The 21,754-nt window shown below is 35.8% G+C and overlaps 1 protein-coding gene across 3 annotated transcripts in view; it reads right to left on the reverse strand.

Moving 5' to 3' along the window:
* Positions 1 to 5,577: 5,577 nt before the first annotated feature.
* ANKRD50 (ankyrin repeat domain containing 50) overlaps positions 5,578 to 21,754 on the reverse strand; it is a 34,938-nt gene continuing 18,761 nt past the window's right edge. For all 3 annotated transcript variants that reach the window (XM_047718388.1, XM_047718386.1, XM_047718387.1), the window contains 3 exons: positions 16,449 to 16,678; positions 10,223 to 13,773; positions 5,578 to 8,604 (listed from right to left, as the gene is read on the reverse strand). In XM_047718388.1, the coding sequence (XP_047574344.1) occupies positions 10,226 to 13,773; positions 16,449 to 16,653 (3,753 nt within the window). In that variant the 5' untranslated portion in view covers positions 16,654 to 16,678 and the 3' untranslated portion in view covers positions 5,578 to 8,604; positions 10,223 to 10,225. The remainder of the gene's footprint in view (positions 8,605 to 10,222; positions 13,774 to 16,448; positions 16,679 to 21,754) is intronic.

The following is a 21,754-nucleotide window of genomic DNA, read 5'->3' on the forward strand; positions in this document are numbered from 1 at the left end:
TCAGCTCACCCTCTGGTCTTGTTAGTAGACAATTCCCCATAAATCCCTCTGTCTCTGCCCACCTTGTGACATCATTTGTCTGGAATATCTTCTCAAGGATGTCTGTGTAGCAGATAGGCTTGGAAATAGAGTGTTTCCTTTCAGTGCAGAGGGCAGATTTCTTTGCTGTCCAAGATAAAAACAATGGCTCTCTCTGGGGCAGAGTTTGGGCAAGTCTGTTAGCAACCCTTTCATAGATCAAGAGTCCTAGGCCTGTAGCTCCTTAGTTGTGCATGTGGCATCCTTCAGGGCCTGCTCCTGCATCGTTCCCATACAGTGTGGGGACAAGGAGAACCAATGCAAACATGAAGCCATGAGTAAGAAAGTTCTTTGTCTCTGACCTCAAAGTCTTTTGTCTTCCGCTGGTATAGCTATGAAACTGTGGCATAGTTTGACTTGTGAGTTTATCAGTGGGGTAAAATGTGATGTTACAATTCTTGATATACCTCAGTTGACCTAAGCACCATAGCTGGCATTTTCTAGCCAGGGTTTCCTAACATTTATTTTCTTTTCCTAATTACACCCTGATTCCCTCTTGAGAATTCTGTATTCCCTGTTGGATACGATCTCAGGAAAGTGATTTGATGTTCTGTCCTCTCCCAGCTAAGAGATAGGAGCATGACCCAAGCTAACCTCCCTGAAACTTACACAGAATGACAGACACAATGAAAACAATTGGTATTCATTTATCCCAGTTGCCTAAACAAATACTTCCTGCTATTTCGGAACATCCTTTTTTTAGAATCTATAGACAACTTGAACTCTGCCCTGTGTCCAGGCCAGTTTTTCACATTTCTCATGAATTTTGTGAGTTTCTGATATTCCCCAAATACATTTCCTTTGGCTTGAGTTGGTTTTCGTCACCTTCAACCAAAGACCTCTAAAGTACTCAGCCTTGATCTAACACTCTGCAGGTCCTAATGTGTTTCATATGTGTTGTGGATTGTGTTTTCACAGAACACGATTAGCCTTCACTACAGTTTGGGCATTAGAAATAAGACAATATTAGACACATAAATTAAAAAAAACCACTCTGCATTTCTAGATCCTGTAGATCTTTTCTCTGGGACAAAGCTATTTCAAAGCATTCATTCATTCATTTAACTAATATTTACTGAGTACCTCCTTTATAGCAAGAAGTGCTAGGAAGATGGCAGTGAGTAAAATAGAAAATGAATCTTTCTCATGGGGTTTATAATCTTATTCTAAGTTCTATCATTTTTACTCTCTCTTTAAAAAGAGACTGTTAAAATGTAAATGCTTTGTGGGCACAAACCTTGTTTTTCTTGATTACCATTTTTATTGGTAACTGCTTAAGTATTCAATAAATATTTGCTGACTAAATAAATAAATCTTACTTCCAATAGGAAGTTGCTGGCCCTGAAATGTCTGCATTATTGGTCACAAACAACTGTCCAAAACGGAGATGAAAAGCATTAGAACCCAAAGGGATGAGGAGATAAAGATCTCTTTGTATTTAAGTCTTAAATTTTTGTATCAATATGACAAATTTTCAATGTTGAATGGATACTGAAAGTCATTATTAAGTAAGAATTTAACTAGAAAGGAAATATGATTACTATTAAAGAGAACAAGTAATAAATGTAGCAATCGCAACTAATAAAATAAGTCTGAATAAAATTTAACTTAGTTTAATGAAAGCCTCTGCACAAATCAAATGAAATAGAATTTAGAACTTTAAAATAAGGCAAAATCATTGTTTTCATTAATTAGTTAGACAATCTCATCTTGCTTTCTCTTTTAGAGCCTCTTTTTTAAGATCATATTTTCTTTTGTCTTCGTTTTTTAAATTTTATTTTACTGGTTTAATCTCATTTTTAATGGGCTGTTTTTCCCCACATCCAACAGTTTTTGTTGCAGCTTCTATTAAGATCTACATCAAATGAGTTATTACCGGGTTTCAAATCAAATGCCTATTATTATCACCACCAGAAAAAGTTATGGTGGCTTCTTAGGGAAAGGGTCGGGGAGCGATGTGTCTGTGATGCGGAGCACGGCTGGCAGCCTACACTTACCCTTGCATCCCTGAAAACCACTGGTATTTCCCTGCTTGCTGCATAATTAAAGGACAAATGGGTAAGTTTTCTGAATTTTAGTGGCAGTTACTAAGTTCTTCTTAAAAGAATAAACTGAATTCAACTTAATTGTCTCTGGTTACAAAGAGGTCAGTTCAGGTTATCAGCTAAAAAGCAATCAGTCATCCGCATATGTTCTAATAAATGATAATTGGCTTTTCTGCTATATTCAATACAAACCAAGTGAATAGAACAGATGGGGAAGCAGTAATAAGAAAATATGTACTATTTCTTTCTGAGTTTGATCACTTTTGGAGCTTGGGTAAGCTCGGTATGTTTTAACAAGTGGACCAAAATAGTATAATTTAAATATTTTTCCCACAGCTGTTTCTGAATGAAAAGAAAGTGCCACAAAAAGAATAGTAACTGAACTCTTACTATGTACGAGACAATCCAAAAGATACAAAGCTGAGTAAGACGCAAATCCTGTTGAAAAGAAGATTACAGTGGGAGAAAAGGAGATGATATGTTTAGCATAATGCTGAAGAACAACCATAAAAGGCAAGTATAAAATACAACAGTAATTAAAAAACACTTCTCTCCGGCTGGGAGATGGAGACAAAGATCAATGTAAGCAGAGAAATATAGCTCGAGAGGAGCATGGAGTGTTCTAGCAATAACAAATACGGTTGTGGGGGTTGGGGAGCGGAGGGTTTGGTGCATGGCCCATGAGAGAGGAGCAGGAGAGGACAGGGAAGCAGCAGCGGGACGGAGGGGTGAAAGACACAGTCTGTGAGGGCTTTTTGTGACAGTCATGAACTGTGCCATTCTGTAAGACACACTAAGAGATATCGAAGGTTTCTGGGCAGGTAACCCATGAACAGAGTGATGTTCTAAAAAGGTAACTGGTGGCTACCTGAAGGACAGACTGCAGAGACAGACAGACTCAAGGCTGGCTGGAGTCTGTGGCAAGAAAAGAGCCATGCTTTCAGACATGCATCTGCTTTCAATTTGTAGGGTTGCAGAAGGCCCAGCACAGAGGGTGGCATCCTGGTAAAGAAGGGGTTCTGGGAGACCAGGTGAGGCCCATACAAGAATGGCCACAACAGGCATGGAGGAGGGAATAGGAAACCTGGTAGGGGGAGAGTCCACGCGGCTATTTCCTCATGAGCAGCCAAGAGAGGCAAGATGACACTGCAATATATTTCTCACCCATGTTTTTAACAAGTGCTCTTTCAAAAACTACGGGGCAGGGCACTCTATCATCAAAAAACCAAAAACCAAAGCCAAAACCAAAACAAAACACACGAGTATATACAAAGTTAAATGAACTTATCTTTTCCTAAAAGACCTCTCTGAGCTTTTAATATGATGATACACCTTAATTGGCCAAGAGAGAAGAACACGTGCAGCATTTAGGAAACCTAGAATATAACATGAAAGTCTATTTTAGACCTAACAACACATATTGGAAACAAAGTGCATTAATGTTACTTTGGAGTTTAAAACCTACATGCCTGGGAGAGGGAGAGCGATGTGTATGTAAAGTAAAAGCCCTCTTAGAGATTCAGCTAGGATGGACATTTGGTTTTCTAATCAAACTAGTGAGTTATTTAAAATTTTAGTCACATTGTATTTCTAACTTAAAATATATAGAAGTGCATCATCCCTTGGTTAATTTCTTGAGGAAGGACCAAAGCCTTTTCTCCCAAGAAGGGCTCCCTGCCGGGACTTCCTGGTCCTCTTCTGTGCATATGCCACACCCACAGAACATCGTCTACAATATCCGATTTCAGTTTCTTTAAAATAGAATGGAAAACTATTCACAAAAGAGTTAGGAGGACTGATATTTAGTGAGAAAGTTGACGGCTTTAGGTTTGGATATACTGAACTTAGTGTTTTTAAAACATGCATGCAGTTTTTTAGCAGGTATTTATTTGGAAATGCGTAACTTGCCTTTCCCTACGGGAATTAATCAAAATTATAGCATTTCTTTTTTTGCATGTATACAGCGTTTATGTTTGTTATGTCTTTACCTACCTACTAATGGGAGTTATTAAATCACCTCAAATCTCATAAAATCACATGATTTCTTCTAACCTCTACCTTCACAATAATCATTAGTTTCAAACACAGGTTTATCCTTAGATACATGGTTGTGACCTACATCTTGATCAGGGGGATGGTTAAGTAGGTACGTTCAATTTGTAAAAAAAAAAAAAATTAGGACAGCGCCTTAAGATTTGTGTATTTTCCTGTATATGTTTTAGTTTAGCATAACTTTACAAACAAAATGGAAGTAACACACATTAAATATGTACAGTAATTCTTTGGGGACCTATTGTTACCTCACTTTTAGACATGTAGAACAGAAATAGGTAAAAACTCTAAAACTTCTTCTAAATATTAGAAGTATATTCTTCTACGAATATGTTTCTTGTAATTTAAATTTTGTCAGTGTGGGTAATGATTGTGTACCTTTAAGAATAATCTAAATATGCAGTGAATTTCAAATGATTCCATTTTAATACTGGATAATTTTAATAATTTTTTAATTTTACTCTATTAGCAAGATAAGCCGGCAGAAGTCCTATCTTGAAAGATTAGTGCATGTATTTGCTTAATGAGTGAAAATTTCCCCCAAACCTAGAGTATGTATCACTACTATTAGTTGGAATCCTTCCAACTACTAGGGCAAGGGATTGAAAACCTTAGTCATTGCCAAGTTCTCACTGTGCATTTCTTTGGACCACCAACTAGTGAACTCCTTATGTTTTAGTCAACCAGTCTGTTTCGAAATTCTTCTAAGGATACCACCCCTTTGTGCTTAAACATTGTTAAAAAGTTTTGAGTCAGATTTTTTATTAATCCAACACATTTATAAATGATATATGGTAATTACTACAGAACTCTGTAATTATCATAAAATACTCTAACAGAATACCTTGCTGGCCTTTTTAGAAACCCCTCCCTGGAGTAATACATTGTCTATTTTCACACACATGCACAGACATATATAAGGTGTGTTCTGGTGGGAGAAGTGGATCGCGAAGTGACTCAACTTTACCAAGTGAAGAATACACACAAATCAATGATCATACCTGCAATAAATCCCACACTATCAAATGTGAGATGGCCATAATATTCTATCGACCAAGGAGCTTGCATGCACACAACTGACTGGCTCACTGCAATTTCCGAGTCATGAAGCCTGACACGGTGAGCTATGGTAGTTCTATGGTTATCAACCAGGGAAGAGAGAAAAAGAACACTAAGTCCTCACCGAAGCTTTTAGAAGACATAAAGCTAGATCTTTTTGTTTTTCTATCTTCCTTTGTGAAGTTTTTATATCTCATATTTTTTGGTAAAATGTTTACAAATTCATTTTCTCCATATTTATTTAAAATAAATTAACAACTTAAAACCTACAGTTGTTTTCACTGTAATCATGTCATGCATGTTCTGTTGGTTCAAGGATAAAATTAAAACAAGATATCCTCTGTAGAGCAAATATATTTATTATGCACTTTCATATACATAGGGATTTTTGCTTAATATAATACAAGGAATAAAATAAAACTTTTACAATGTGAAATTCAATGTACACTTTAGGCTATTTACATACCCCAAACCAAGGAAAAAATAAAAAAGAAAGCATTTGTCTGCAACTACATTTGCTGAGAAGTGTAAATGGAGAACATTAAGCAAAACAAACATTTGCATAGCCAACAATATTGAGAAAATTATTTACTCCTGTTTTTAAAATAGTGAATTATTTTTGGTAAGGATTCCAGTAGGGGTGGGGGATAAAGAAGAGAGACAAAAGATACTGGCTGTATTTTGCAGTACACAGGAGTTCCAGACAATTTTCCTTCCAAAACCTTTCCTACGTACAGATTTTAATTTTTCATTACTATATATTTTTTTAATCACTTCCCTTATCATCAACTCATGACTTAGGGAATGGGCGCAGATGGAATGTAAAACAAGTTACAAGCACATGGCATCATAGGTGTGTTAGTGACATCAGGTGATTTACAAAAGTTAAACATCTTGATTTTTAAAATAGCTATTTAGGCATTTTTAATTGAGGGGACTGTTTTTTACTTTTCTTCATGAAGCAAATGCCGTTTTCAGTCATACTTTTAAATCCCCCACAGAAACAAATAGGCAAAGTGGGGCATCTTCAGCACCCTTATCATCCTTATCATCCTAACTAAAAGCCAGTTCTGTCCTATTCCAAAACACAATTAATACAAAAACATCCAAAGGAATACTTACTTTTGAAAATCGTATTTTCCCAACAGATTTTCTTCCTACCAACTGTTTCAAGTGTACATAATATGGGTATGAAAACATTCAGCTCTTTGAAAAACATAAATCCCTTATGTAATGAGTCATATTGTTGCCCTTTGGCCACAAGGTGCATTTTTGTAAAAAAACAATAAAATTAAATAAATACAATTCCAATAATTCAAGGTTAATAGAAAAACTGGCAGCTTTCAGGGTTCTCTTTCTAAAGAAAAATACACCTAATAAGAAATTAGAGCTTCATCTTCTACAGTAATGTAAATGTACTATATTTGAGAAATGAGTAAGATTGGTTCTAATAATAGTATGTATTCATATTTATCAATAGAATCATTAACACTTTTAAGGCTACTTTGCAAGAGTCCTATTAAGTGTATTTAATAAATGTCCCATAGGGACAAAAATTCAATACTTGAAACATTCACATTCGAGTTATCAATATTGCCATGTCACCTTAATAGCGAATGAACTTCTCTCCTATTCCTGATTATGACTTACCAATGACAAACAAAATGCGTTTCGCTGACTTTAAAAAAATAAAAAACAAAACCCTTACATGAAGATTCAAGTGAAACACTTATCGCAACCAATTACACGTTTCTATTTCTGTGAACAATGCATATATGAAGATGGCATTACTGACCTCTTTTACTCAACATTCTTCTCCAGTAGTAGCAGTGTTTTTGTGCTGAATCTCCAAATTCTCTTTCCTCATTCCTCTTTCTTATCAACAGCACATGGGAAAAATAGAATTTCTGGGTTTTCTAAAATTCACGGGGCTTATTCAAAGATCGAACCTACAACCATGGCTCCTCAACAACTCTAACCTTTCCAGACATAAACACAACCCAGCTAAGCCAGCCTCACTGGTTTAGAGTCCATCCAGGTGGCCAAGGCTGTGGGTCCCCTGCTCATTTGAACCAGTCACCTTTTTTTTTCCTAGTCAGAGACTTCATCTTTAACCCTGCCATCCAGTTATCCTGTGAGCAACTGGCCAAAGAAGAAAACAGGAAAGAGTATGTGGACAGAAAAGTGCAAATCCATCACTGTCGTTTACCAAGTATCAATAAAAAAATACACATGTGCTATGATTGACAGGTTAGTGGTGTCATCTTTGAAGGACCGCACATATTACATTCATCAAAACTATTCATCCAACTACCACTAAAACTGACTCAGCTGATTTGAGAGGGGGCTATTTTGGTCATGCAGTGATTTACAAGATAGAACCAACTGAGAGAGAAGCCAGCATGAAAATCTACACTGGCAAATTGTATTCAACTGGACAGAAGAGATTAAGTGTAGTCAGTGAATTGTTCAGGGATCAAAAATCTACCCTCAGACAGCTGCATCTCCTTCTACTTACACACGCCCTGAGGCATGGCTTTGTCCCTGAGAATTTTCATGCCTCAGGAATGATAGTCTGTCTTCTTGGAGGTGGAATGACAAGTGAGTGGAACGTGAAATTGCATCCCAGTGAATGAAACAGAACTTTGTTCTGATTATAGTCTGCTTTATCCTCTCTTTCTCTTTTACTTTTTTTTCATCTTTAGCCAGAGATTAGGAGGATTCTACTGGGAAATCCAAATTTAAACTACTCAGAGCAGTTCCCTAAAACACTAGAATTATTTTTAAAAGATCTGTCAACAAATCATTTTCACTTCAATGTGGCATTAAATAGAAACACATTTTTCAACCAGTGCTGAAGGTGTACTGAACATAAAATAGTTGCATGATTTATTTTATTGAGCAACATTTTTAAAGATACAAGAAACAAGCCATACACTACAACAATGCAAATGTGACTGAAACAATATGCTTACATTTCATTCGCCACAAAAAAGAAAAAAAAATAAATACAAAGAACACTGCCTTTTCGTACATATTTGATCATGGCACATGCACATTTATCAAATCTTAACTTAAAAATTTTTTAGCTTTTACCAGGGAACTGCAGTATATATCTGCATTTAAAAACAAAAGTGCTTATTCTTGTGTAGTGAATACAAAGCACACAAAATGAAATTTTTTTAAGCACAGAGGGTTACATTGAGAAGGCAGCCTTACTATTTAGGCACATTACAGTAATTAAGGTAACTGTACTTCAGATATCACATTCTTCATTTTTTTTCAGCAAATCAACAGGCATTTTATGATTTCATCCAGTAGCTGAAGAACCACTCCAATCACAATGTCTTCTGTTTCACAGAATAGGAAACTAATGCAAAAGTTAAAGAAAAAATTAATTTCTACATAATACTTATAACTACATATAGCTTTAAGACCCCATATAATTATATATATATAGATATATATATATACACACACACATACATACATTTACTATGTAAAGCATAAAGTGGACACACGTATTAGAGATTCATTATTCAACTTATAAATCACTTTTAAAGAATCCACAAAATGTTTACCCTAATTCATGTGTTTTACTGTTTAACATATATGTATACTTTGCTTTTACAAAAGATATCATGAGAGTTAGAGGGCTGTACCATCGGAGTTGAATATTTTAAAAATAAATCACATTGCAGAATGAACTACTTTACACAAATTATTTTTAAATGATATCTGACCAGTCATCCATCAATTCATATCGAAGGGCTTTACTATTAGAAAGCATAACAAGTTTATAATTTGTAATAATGCTTCACCTGAAATACCCCAAAATATAGCTCCAAAGACAAAAAAAGAAAAAGGAGGAAATTTCAGTTTACTAAAGAGTACAACTTTGTTAGAAGATGAAAAATGATTAAGCAAAGTGGGATAAATATACTTGTAGTACAAATTAGCAAAGATTCCTAATGAAACCTTTGGATTTATCTCTAATGAGAGAACTGTGCTTCTGAAAAAGTATCTATTATATAAAATTAGGTATATATTTTCCCATTAACTTCCCCTATATAATTAGTGAAACATCCATTGTGGTGGAAAGAAGAAAGTTTTTAATAAATAGGATTTATTTTGAGGTTTACACATAAAATTCTTATGTCTGAATATACTAAGTTCTAAATATCCTCTTGCTAACACATCCAATTTATCATCTTTCGTCACATATTCTTTGTGTGTGTGCAAATTTTACTTGGAAGTTGTTTTTTTTTTTTTTTTTTTTTTAACTTGGAAGGTTTTTAAGAGATCTGTCATAACAAAAATTACCTTTTGCTGATTAAATCTTTGACTTCCTCCAGGGTGAAAAGGAAAGAAATTAACACTACCTATCTACTAAGCACTACACACACTATTTTATTCAAACCAAAATGTGAGGTTTACCGAAATGGTCCTCTCCCCTCCTTCCATTACCGTCAAAGAACTTTGAAGTGGGGAAATGACGGTATTGGAGGAAATTCTTAATCTGAGATCCATTAAGTAGTATTATTCATTCATTCATCTATTCATCCTCTCATTCATTCATCCATTCACATACTCAATACATTTTCACGGAGAAACGACTACAGGTCCAAACAGTATTCCAAATACACGGAATACGTCAGAGAACAAAATAGATAAAAATCCCTACTTTCACAGAGTTTACATTTTAGTTGGGAAGAGACAAATAATAAACATAATAATAAATAAAATATATAAAGTATACTAAATAATAAGTTCTTTGGATAACAAAAAGCAGGAAAGGAAAAAAGAGTGCTGGTGGCAGGACAATCCGAATTCACAAGGATGCTAAGGGAAGGGCTTGTTGAGAGAGAGGATGGCATCTGAATAGATTAGGCGAGGGAATTGGCCATGTGACTATTAGGGAAAAGAGTATCCTTAGTAGAGGGAACCATACTTTTGATATTTTATTCTCTATGTTGATGAAAGTTTACCTTTTATAATGGCGTTTCCTTTTTATAGTTGAAGCTAGGGTCAGAACCCTCAATCTGAAGCTTCAGGGCTTGTTTAAGGCTTAATTCCGTCTCAGAGGAAGGATACCCTTCTAACACTTCCTGATGCCCCCTGTCTTGTATTGTCCGTGGGACTGACACCCTACCAAGAAAAACCTGGTTGCTCTGAAGATGGTAATTTGGATTGGTCATTATCCCATTTCTCTTCTTCTGCTCCCCACTTTGTTGATGAATAAGAAATTGCTGTTGAGATCGACCAATTTCTTGCTGAGTCGAAGGTACCATAATTTTGCACTGCGATTCTGCGGGCATTTGCTTAGGTGGCACATTCGTCCCTGATTTGGTGGTAGGCCCTCTTTTATCGAACTGAGTCATCTCATATTCTAAAACCTTTGGCTGTGAAGAATTATTTTGTTTAGCTTTTTTCCCAGCTGCCCCAGATTTGCTGGAATTTTCTGATTTCCCCCCTTTGTTTGTTTTAGTTGACTTCAAACTGGGCTTTACATGACTCCACTCAAATTCACTACTTGGTGAATTATGGCTCTGTCCCAAGGACTGTGTTGTGGAAGACGGGGAAACAACTGACTGTCGACTTCTACTGCGTGGCAACGAATGCTGCTGAATTTGTTCTGTAAAGGACAGGTTATGAAAGCTATCAATTGGCACTGTTTGAGCCGTTGCTGTAGATGAAGTAGTTCTCAAAGATGAATTTTTTGAGCTTTTCAGGGAATTGTTTGACAACGACGACTTCTGACGATCGACTGTAGAATCTGGAGATTCTGAAGGAGAACTGAATGCATGAGCTGGCCCATTAGGTAAACCACGCAACGAAGGCTGCATGTCTCCTCCACCAGTACTTCCAGAGCTATTTGATTTAATTGTTAATGACTGCATTTTTGAAGACACCGACTGCAGAGGTTTTTGCTCCATTGTATGCACAGGAGATGGGGAACAGCCGTTCAAACTAGATGCACCATATTTTTCTAATAATTTAATTATTTGAGAATGTCCATTTTTGGCAGCAACACGCATAGCAGTGCGTCCAAATTGATCAGCATGGTTTGGATCAGCACCGTGCTCTAGTAAAACCTGCACAACATCAATGTGCCCTTCCTGGGCTGCAATACAGAGAGCAGTTGCACCCTGATTACATGTATGATCAACTATGGCACCACGCTCGATCAGAAGCTGAACCACTTTTACGTGGCCCTGCCACGCTGCAGACTGCAAAGCAGATCGCTTTTCGTTATCTGCGGCATTGACGTCAGCATGGTAGGTTATCAGTACCTGTACCATTTCCAAATGGCCTTGCCAGCAGGAAACATGAAGTGCTGTCCTTCCTTCAGCATCACTTGCTTCTACATTTGCACCATTTTCTAGAAAATACTCAGCCATTGTAAGTTGGTTTTCTAAGGCCAAAATATAAAGCGTAGGCCTCCCATCAGCATCTTTGTAATTAACATCAGCTCCATGGCTAAAAAGCAATTCAACAATGTCTCTATGCCCTTCTAATGCAGCAACCCGCAGTGCATTTCTTCCATCATAACCTCTCTGATCAATGTTGGATTTATTTTCCAATAGTATTTGAACACAATCATAATGACCCTCTTGCGAAGCTAATATGAAAGGTATTCGTCCATCGTTATCGATCTCATTTGTTCTAGCACCTTGTTCAATAAGTGCTTCACATATTAACCTGTGACCTTCAAAAGCTGCCATATGCAAAGGTGTCCATCCGGCATCATCTCTGTGATTTTCATCTAACCCTCTGTCCAGTAGAGTTCGTACTACCTCAACATTTCCTTGGGCTGAAGCTATGCTGAGGACTGTTCTACCTTCACTATCAATGCTATCCACAGCCGCACCCCAAAACAAAAGCGTGTTTACAACGGAGGCATGGCCCATAGAAGCTGCCGCTAAGAGGGGTGTACGACCATTGTTATCTGTGTGGTCTACATCTGCTCCCCCTTCTAGAAGCAAGTCAACCACATCGACATGTCCTTCATAGGCAGCGACCAGCAGTGGAGTCATGCCATCTTTATCACAATGATCTACTTCAGCACCTCGATCAATTAAAAGACTAACAACTGATGCATGTCCTTTACTTGCAGGCACACAAAGTGCAGCTACAGAGAGTGCAGTCCTGCCATCAACATCCTCGTGATTCACTTCTGCTCCGTGGTCCAGGAGGTGTTCCACAATTTCTCTATGGCCCATGTATGCTGCTGCTATCAGTGCAGTTCTACCTTCATTATCAGCTTTGTTGACTTCAGCACCATGTTGTAGCAAATTCAGTACAATATCCTCATGTCCTCCCCAAGCTGCTGCTCTCAAAGCTGTTCGGCTATCAGCATCCGCACAATCCACTTTTACACCCGCATAAAGTAGTGCAGAAACTACCTCGGTATGGCCACCCCAAGCAGCAGATCTTAATGCTGTCCAACCATCTTGATCAGTATGATTAATATTTGCACCACACCCAATCAAACAATTAACCACCTTGGTATGTCCTTGTCTAGCAGCTAGGGTAAGTGGTGTATGTCCATGGGCATCTTCAATCTCTAAATCTGCTCCCCTGGAGACAAGTAAATTCACTACATCAAGATTGCCACTGTATGCAGCATTAGCCAATAATGTTCTCCCATTTGAGTCACACTGATTTACTGATGCTCCATTATCTAATAATGTCCGAATGGAATCCTCTCTTTCCAAGGCTTGTCGGACTATGCACGATGTGCGATCATCTTCACTGTTAACGTGAGCACCAGCTTTAACCAACAGCTGTAGCACTTCTTGTTCCTTGGGTATTAAAGTAGACAGGGAATCTCTGACAGGTGTACCATTCCATATCATCCAGAGAGCTAACTCAGCTGTCTCTAATTGTAAGTTTGAATTAATTAAATGCAATGCAAATTCTTGTGCTTCCAATGGTGTTAAATTCTTGGCTTGACAGGTATAACTCATAGCCAACATTCTGTGTCCTTCTGCTGCATTACATAAATACTTCTGAGTGCAGTGTTTCACATCCAGAAGCCACTCTGCAAAACTATAATGGAACAGTATTTTAGTATTTCCTAGTCCATCAACGAGAAGTTTGGAGAGGACATCTAACTTACGTTGAAAGTCTTCCAAGGTTAATGACATATTTTTAGTCCATACCGCATGATATAATTCCGTTATGGTCAAAGGCCGGCAGGCTGCAAGAATCACATTCAAAATGGGCTGAACTTTTGCAAACTGTTTCCTTACAAAAAGTCTCTGACACAGCCAGAGATAGAGACCATTTAGAGTTCCTGGGATGTCACGAATCTCTCTTAACATAATAAAATTTTCTACAACTCCATCTAGAACTCGCTCTAGATAAAGAAAGCATCCGCTGCTTTTAATGTGCAGTTGATTTAACATCTCTGCAGTTTCTTTTGTGAGGTGTTGTCGCAAAGCTTCTTCTTGATCTAAACGATGAAGGATGTACTGCTGAACATCCTTAACAATGTATGCCTTCCGAAGGTCATCTAAGCTTATTTTTCGAAAACCTAAAGAGACAAAAGTAGATGTCATCAATTGAAAATGATTACAGAAGCTGCCATATATTTGAAGAGGATGTCTTCAATATATAATAAACTAATAAGCAAAGAAATCAATGATAAATCAATACTAATAAATTAATACCTATGAGTGTGCGTGTGTGTATACACACACACACACACACACACACATATATATTTTTTTTTAAGCTTTATTTATTTGAGAGAGAGAGCATGTGTGGGTGGGGGAAAGGCACAGGGAAAAGAATCTTCAAGCAGACTGCTCATTGAACACAGAACCTGCCAGGGAGCTTTGATCCCATGACCCATGAGATCATGACCTGAGCTGAAACTAAGAGACGGCTGCTTAACCAAATGAGCCACCCAGGTGTCACAATATCTATGAGTATATAAATCAGTTCTCTCTTCCTTCCATAAAAACCACTAATGGAAGATAAAGTATTTCATTTTCTGATCTACAAAAGGAACTATTTCTTATTCTATTAGTAGTTCAGGGCTCCTCTCAATTTTAATGACAAGAGATACTAAACTCAACATTAGAAAGTCTTACATACATATCCATGAAAATACCTTAGTAAGATTTTCTGAACTTCCAAACGACTAAGGAAAAAAGGTTGCCAGAGATAATAATAACACTTGCTTATTTTTAAGGCTGATCTTTTTCACAGTAAAAATTTATATATTTCCATCCATATACCTAAATGTACACTAGCCTTAATGATGGGACTGAATATTTATATCCAATTAAGAGTATTACCTGTCACTGCCTCTGAATTACTATTATAAATACACTTTCATAAAGAATACACACAAAATGCTTACAGTTTAAGAAATAAAGCTCTTCCAAATCTAAGTGTTTAGTAATATGTACTTAGATTGAATAAATTATTGTTTATCATTAATGATAGTTACCTGTTCATTAAAACAGAACTGAGAATACCTGTTAATAATTTGATTTTTAAGTTAACTTTACTAAAAATACTTTTTTTAAAATTGCAACTCCTAATCATTATATATGCAGTTCTCTTATGAATAAGCACAATTTAATACATTGCTATACAAAGCACTTTAACACATTTTTATAAGGCTGAAAATTCTCATCATTTTTAGGGGAATAAAAACAGGATTTACTGAAATGTTGGACCATAATCTGTTGAACCACTTTTGTATTCTTACTGAAAATATTTCCCAGGGTATGAAACTTCTTAGGGCTACTGACAGTAGAACGACAGAATGACAGGATGTGTGCCAGGATTTGTAACCTGTTGCTCATTGAAATTATTTATTATCCTGAAGAATCTTTGAGGGTAGGGGCTAGGAAAATTAAACCTAAAAGTAAAACAATAAAAAAGTCAAATAAATTCTGGCATGTTGATACACTAGTAAATTATGTAGCCATTAACATAGTTTTTTGTTTTTTTTTTTAAGATTTTATTTATTATTTGAGAGAGAAAGCATGAGAGGAGAGAGGTCAGCGGGAGAAACAGACTCCCTGCCGAGCAGGGAGGCCAATGTGGGACTCGATCCCGGGACTCCAGGATCATGACCTGAGCCGAAGGCAGTCGCTTAAACCAACTTAGCCACCCAGGCGCCCCTAAAATAGTTATTAAAAAAAACAATATAGTGATACTAAAAGGCTTATAAATGTTAAACTTTATTAAAAAGCAGGAAATCAAATTGATATAAGTATGATCTCAACTAGGTAGGATAACATACACAGTATTTAACACATAATGTTAAAGAGTGGTTATTTAATACTTTATCCCTGAAAGATGTTAATATTTGAGTATCCTGTCATTTAAAGCATTTTCTATATGGAGCATGTATTATTTTATAACCAGATATAAATAATTATGTATGAAGATCTCCAAAAATACTTGAGGATTAATTTGTGCACAAAACAGTTTCAAATGGGCTATTTCCTTTAGTCCCATAACATGTATCAATTGCCATTAGCCCACAATATTATCCTCATAGGCAGTCAAGATTCTGCTTAAGGGCCAAAGTAATTTTCATTAAATTGACTCTAATCTGAAGCCATCACTAAAAATGCTACTGGTTAGTGTACTGAATACATCAGGAAAGAGAAAAATCTCTTCCCAACAATGTTAAATCCTCAGATATGAGTGGGTGAAACTTATTTAGATCCAGTAAAAATATTAATGTTCTTTCCCTAAGGTGATACACTTACCAATTTTAATTCTGAATGCACTCATTTCAATTCAAAACCCATATATCACAACTTAAAACAACAGTAAAAAGTAGAAAGAAATATGGAGGACATTGGCAAGGGAAGCTGATAAAAGTCTAGGAAAAAAATGAGTAAATGAAAAAATATGCTATGCTCATGGATGGAAAGAAAGCATATTTTGTATTTCAAACTTCTCTTACAAGTTTTAACTAAATTTAATTTTTTGTTTATATCATTAATAGTTAGAATTTTTAAAAAGTATGGTATTAAAGTCAGTCCAGAGGAATAAAAGTATATAATTCAGAATAATAATATTGGTTACAATAAGGTCTGGGAAGTAAGTGTACAAAAAATAAAAAATATTAAACCAGTATGGCATTTGCACAAAAATGCCGACAGTTGAAAAGACAAGACAGTTTAGAAATATATCAATAACACATCGATATACATACATGGCAGTAATTGCACTTACCGGTAAACATTTTAGTAACAGCCTTACTCTGTTTTCGGGCAGAACACAGAAGCAATAGCCATGGTGGAAAGAACTCATGGTGACCAGCCAGAAGCTCTGCAACAGTTCCAGATAAGCTGGTAGACGTTTGTTCACCTTCGGTGATATTACAACCTTCATCAACAGAATCAACAAGTAGATAGAGGCTTTGCTGGGGAGGCTTCATTCCCAAAAGAGGGAGGAGAACACATCTGTAAAACACACCCACATGACCATTTTGAATGTTACTGGCTATGACATTTAATTTCTCATTCAGACATTAGTAATACAGGTTAGAAATATGTGTTAAGAATAAATAAAGTTTTAGATACAAATATTGTACAAGTTTCAGTTTCTTACTTTAAGAATACTAGTCCTAAATAGTTCACATTTTTAGTAACAACGTTTTCCACAATAAAGTGTGTGAGTGAGGGAGTATATGTGTGTATGCATGTGTGTATTAGTAATTCAGCATAATTAAGGACAGTAGGAATTTTAGGAAACCACATTTCAATATTCCCATCCTGATTTTTTCAATCACCAATAAAAAGCTTGAATTGCTTATAACCAAGTTAAAATGTGTTGCAAAAAACTCCAACCAACCAACCAACCAATCAACCAAACAAACAAAAAAACAACCAACTTTGGGGCCCACTTTAATAACAAGAAAGTATCAAGTGTCCCATACAATTTAGAAATGTTTCATTACAAAATTTCATTTCATCTTACAAAATGACTGCAGCTATACTAGCTTGTCACGCACAAATTTTGTTTTAATGATGGTACGAAGATAAATTCCTTATAATCTAGGTCCCATTTGGTGTATGTTCACCTTTCAGTGTTAAAGAACAAATTATTACATTTAATTCCACAGAACAATGCATTTCCTACTCATAATTTATACTGCAGTTGAATAGTTGAATATAATTTTTACAACTAAAACAATGCTCATTTTCAACAAATATTTACTTAAAGCATGTCATGTGCTGAAAATGGCACTGAAAGGGACATAATCCATTTAGTTATGAATACCAAAAATTTACAGATAATCCTTTCTACAACTCTCAAACTTCCAATCCCATAGCTACCAAGATCTAATTTGTCACTATGTCCTACCAGTATTTCTTTATAAAAATCTCTCAAATCCACCTCAGTCTGTAACATCACCACCTTACTCCACACTACCAACATCTCTCTCACCCGGACCACCATAATCACCAGTATGTTCTGTATGTTACATGTCTCCAACCACTTCCCTGTAGCTCCTACTGCAGCCAAAGCAACCTTACAATACTACTCCCGCCACACTAGCCTTCTTTCAGTGACTTTTATTAGATACAATTACACAAGGACCTTTTCATTTTTTTCTTTTTAAAGATTTTGTGAGAGAGAGAGAGAGAGAGAGAGCGGGCAAGTGCACACAAGCAGTGGGAGAAGTACGCTCCCTGATGAGCAAGGACCTCAAGGTGGGACTCCATCCCAGGATGCTAGGATCATGAGTTGAGCCAAAGCTTAACCGAATGAGCCACTTAGGTGTCCACACAAGGACGTTTTCTTTTGCAGTTTTCTCTGCCTGAAATGTGCTTCTTTTCTAATGTAATTAACTCCTCCTTAATCTTCAATTTTAAGCCTAAGAGTCACTTTGCCAAGACTGAATCCTTATGCTTTCAGAGCATTAAATATTTCTTTCATAACACCATCAAATTTGCAATGTTAGACTTAATAATTTAATATCAATAATCCTTATTTCTTCCTTTACACTTAAAGCATCAAGAAAACAGGGGCCAGGGGCGCCTGGGTGGCTCAGTGGGTTAAGCCGCTGCCTTCGGCTCAGGTCATGATCCCAGGTCCTGGGTTCGAGCCCCGCATCGGGCTTTCTGCTCAGCAGGGAGTCTGCTTCCTCCTCTCTTTCTCTGCCTGCCTCTCTGCCTACTTGTGATTTCTCTCTGTCAAATAAATAAATAAAATCTTTAAAAAAAAAAAAAAGAAAAAAAAAAGAAAACAGGGGCCATGTCAGTTTTGCTCATGAGTGTATCCCAGGACTTAGTATAGTGCTGTGACCATAACAGATCCTAAATAAGACTTGACATTGTTATAGTCTAGAATGGAAAATAAAGAACTTCAATGCCTTGTGCTCAGTGCTATGATAAAAAGCAGTCACATTACTAATGTGACTGATAAATGACCAACTCAAGGAAAGTAGAAAGGAAAGGCAGAGGATGTCAAAGAAATATTCAAATATTAGGTGCTCAGATGAATTGTTTTTAAAAAAACAATTATAATTCTCCAGGAATTATAATAAATTTTACAATAAATTATAATTAGGAGGAAGAAGGGCAATATTGCCAGAAGGAATATGTTAAATTTGGGAAAATTTACTGTACCTTATGTCTATATTTCCTCTATTATAAGAACAAAGAAGGTTGATGAATAACAGGTACTACAGTAATATATATGTCATAGTATATAACATACCCTAGTATTGTGCCATAATCACTGTGAGATTACCATAATTACTGTGAGAAATAACACACAGTGCTATGGGAGTATATAGTGGGCCAACTTACCTTATTTTTGATAGGGATTGGGTGGGGGAGAGCTCAGGGAAACCAAAAAAAAGAACCTTAGGAAAAAGAGCCAGGGTGAGGACAACACACAAGACAAAAAGAAAAAAAAAAAAAATCTAGTTGTGGCAACCTCACCCTTCAGTCTTGAAGAAGAGAAAGACCACTGAACAGAGTATGGAAGAAAAGTTAGGAAAATGCATAAATACTGGGTTTTATAAATTTATTATGAAATTTGGACTATGACCTAAAGATACTAAGGAGCCACTGAAGTATTTTAAGCAGGAAATTGATATGTTTATATTTGTATATAAAGATAACTGGCTATATTTGAAGGAAAGCCTGATGAAGGGTAAGTCTATAAGGGAAGAGTGAGATGGAAGGCCACTGCTTGTAAAAAAAAAAAAAAAAAAAAAAAAAAAAAGCGGGGGGGGGGGGACCACTGCTAATTTTAATTCATTGTTTTACATACTTTAGGTACTTTACATAGCCATTAACTCATCTGATTCTCACATAAACTCTTTAAGATGGGTACTATTATAATACACATTTCCAGGTGAGGAAATCAAGGTACATGAGATAAGTCATTTGTCCAAAGTTAAAAGAAGGGATTCAAGTCTAAGCTTGGACTCCAGAACCCCCAAGGATGGACCATTAATCCATTTGCCTGGGACTGTCCAAGTTTTAAGCAATGATTTGAGAAACTAGCTGTACCTCCTCCCCACCCCCAACTTCTGGGCAAACCGGTAGTTGGTCACCCGGGTTTATACTCTTAACTGCTAGGCTCTACTAATTATAATTATATTATAACAAATGCTATGAGGATTTGAGGGAAATCTGGTGGGTGAAACTGATAGGATTTGATGATTATTTCATTGCTTTTGCTTACTCGTTGTTTGCCCTTCTTTTCCTAGTTTCTTACAATAGAAACTGAAATAACTGTTTCATACTTTTCTTCTAATATAATCCTTCAATACTATGAAGTCACTTAAGTATTTTCCATATCATCTGGTTCAAAATAATTTCCCTTTGATTCCTTCCTTGAATTATAGGTTACTTAGAAATAAGTTGTATAGCTTTCAAATATGTTGGGATTTCCCAGGTTTTTTATGTTATTGTGTTATTATCATTATTTAATTCAACTGTCATCAGATAACATACTTTGTATAACCTGCATACCCTTAAATTTATTAAGATTTGTTTTGTGGCCCAGATTATATCTATCTTACTAAATGCTGTATGGACACTTGAAAAGAATGTGTACTCTGTTATTGCTGGGCAGACTGTTCTACAAATGTCAATTAGGTCAATTTGGTGATAGTATTGTTTAATTGTTCTTACTGATCTGCTGTTTATTTGCACTACCAGTTACTGAAAGAGGAGTGTTAAAATATCAGAAGGTATGTGTGGATCTGTCCATGTCCTATTGCAACTGTATTAGTTTTTGACATTTTGAAGTTGTGTTATTAGTAAGAAACAATTATGACTGTTATATTCTTCAGAAATTCGCTCCTTTATCATTATGAAATGATCCTCTCTGACCCCTGGTAGTATTCTTTTCTTCAAATTTTACATCACCTGATATTAATGTAAGCTTTATCTTCTGATTAGAGTTAGCACAGTATATATTTCCTCACTCTTTTTCATTTAAGCTACATGTCTCTTTGTATACAAAGTATACTACAGGTAACATATAATTAGATCTTACATTTTTTCACTAAGCAAACTGCCATTTAATTACGATATTTACCATTTAAATTTAATATGATTATTGATATGGTTCAGTCTAAGTCTACCATGTTCTTGTACATGCCATTCTGTAATGTATAAGCACATCTGTAACATATATTACTAGGATTACAGTTGGTAGGTTAAGGGGCATACCTATGTATACTTGACAAAACACTCTCCTTAAAAATTACAAAAATATATATTCCCAACAGCTATGTAAGAGTTCCTGTTTATTTCTTACAGATACATTAAAAAAATGGCATCATTGTAGTTTTAATTTACATTTTGCTTATCATAAGGCTAATCACATTTACAAATGCCTAGGAGTTATATTTCTTTTCTTTAAGCCATGTCTTTATATCTGTTTGCCCATTTTATAAAAGACTGTCAATTTTCCCTTTTGGGGACTCCTTAATATTAAGAAAATACATTTGTTACTAAATTGTTTCACTATTTATTTTCCTTTTGACTTTTTAATATTTTTTTTGGACATGCAGTTTCTTTTTTTTGTTTTTATACAGATAATAATATATCAGAGTCTTTTTTTCTTTTATGATTCCTCAGTTTTATGTCACATTTCTGGGAGGGCCTTCCCAACTTGAAGCTTAAAAAAACATTTCCTCATGCTTTCTTAAAAAGCTTTAAACATTTTTTCTTTTTAATCAAATTAATTCTGACATAAAGATGTAACCTAGGATTCCAATTTTGTTTTCCACATGGCCCCAAAGATATCCCAAAACTATTATGAAATTATTTCTCCTATTGATCTGAAATATCTCTTTTCACAGAATAAACCTTCATATATATATATGTATATATATATATATATATATATACATATATATATATATGTTTCATTTCATTCCATTGTCTTACCATCTTTTCTCCAAGAACTTTTTTTTTTTTAAAGATTTTATTTATTTTTCAAAGAGAGAGCAAGGGAGAGCACAAGCAGGGGGAATGGCAGGCAGAGGCAGAGGGAGAAGCAGGCTT

Source organism: Lutra lutra, chromosome 2, assembly GCF_902655055.1.
Source record: "Lutra lutra chromosome 2, mLutLut1.2, whole genome shotgun sequence".
In the NCBI taxonomy this organism is placed as follows: domain Eukaryota; kingdom Metazoa; phylum Chordata; class Mammalia; order Carnivora; family Mustelidae; genus Lutra; species Lutra lutra.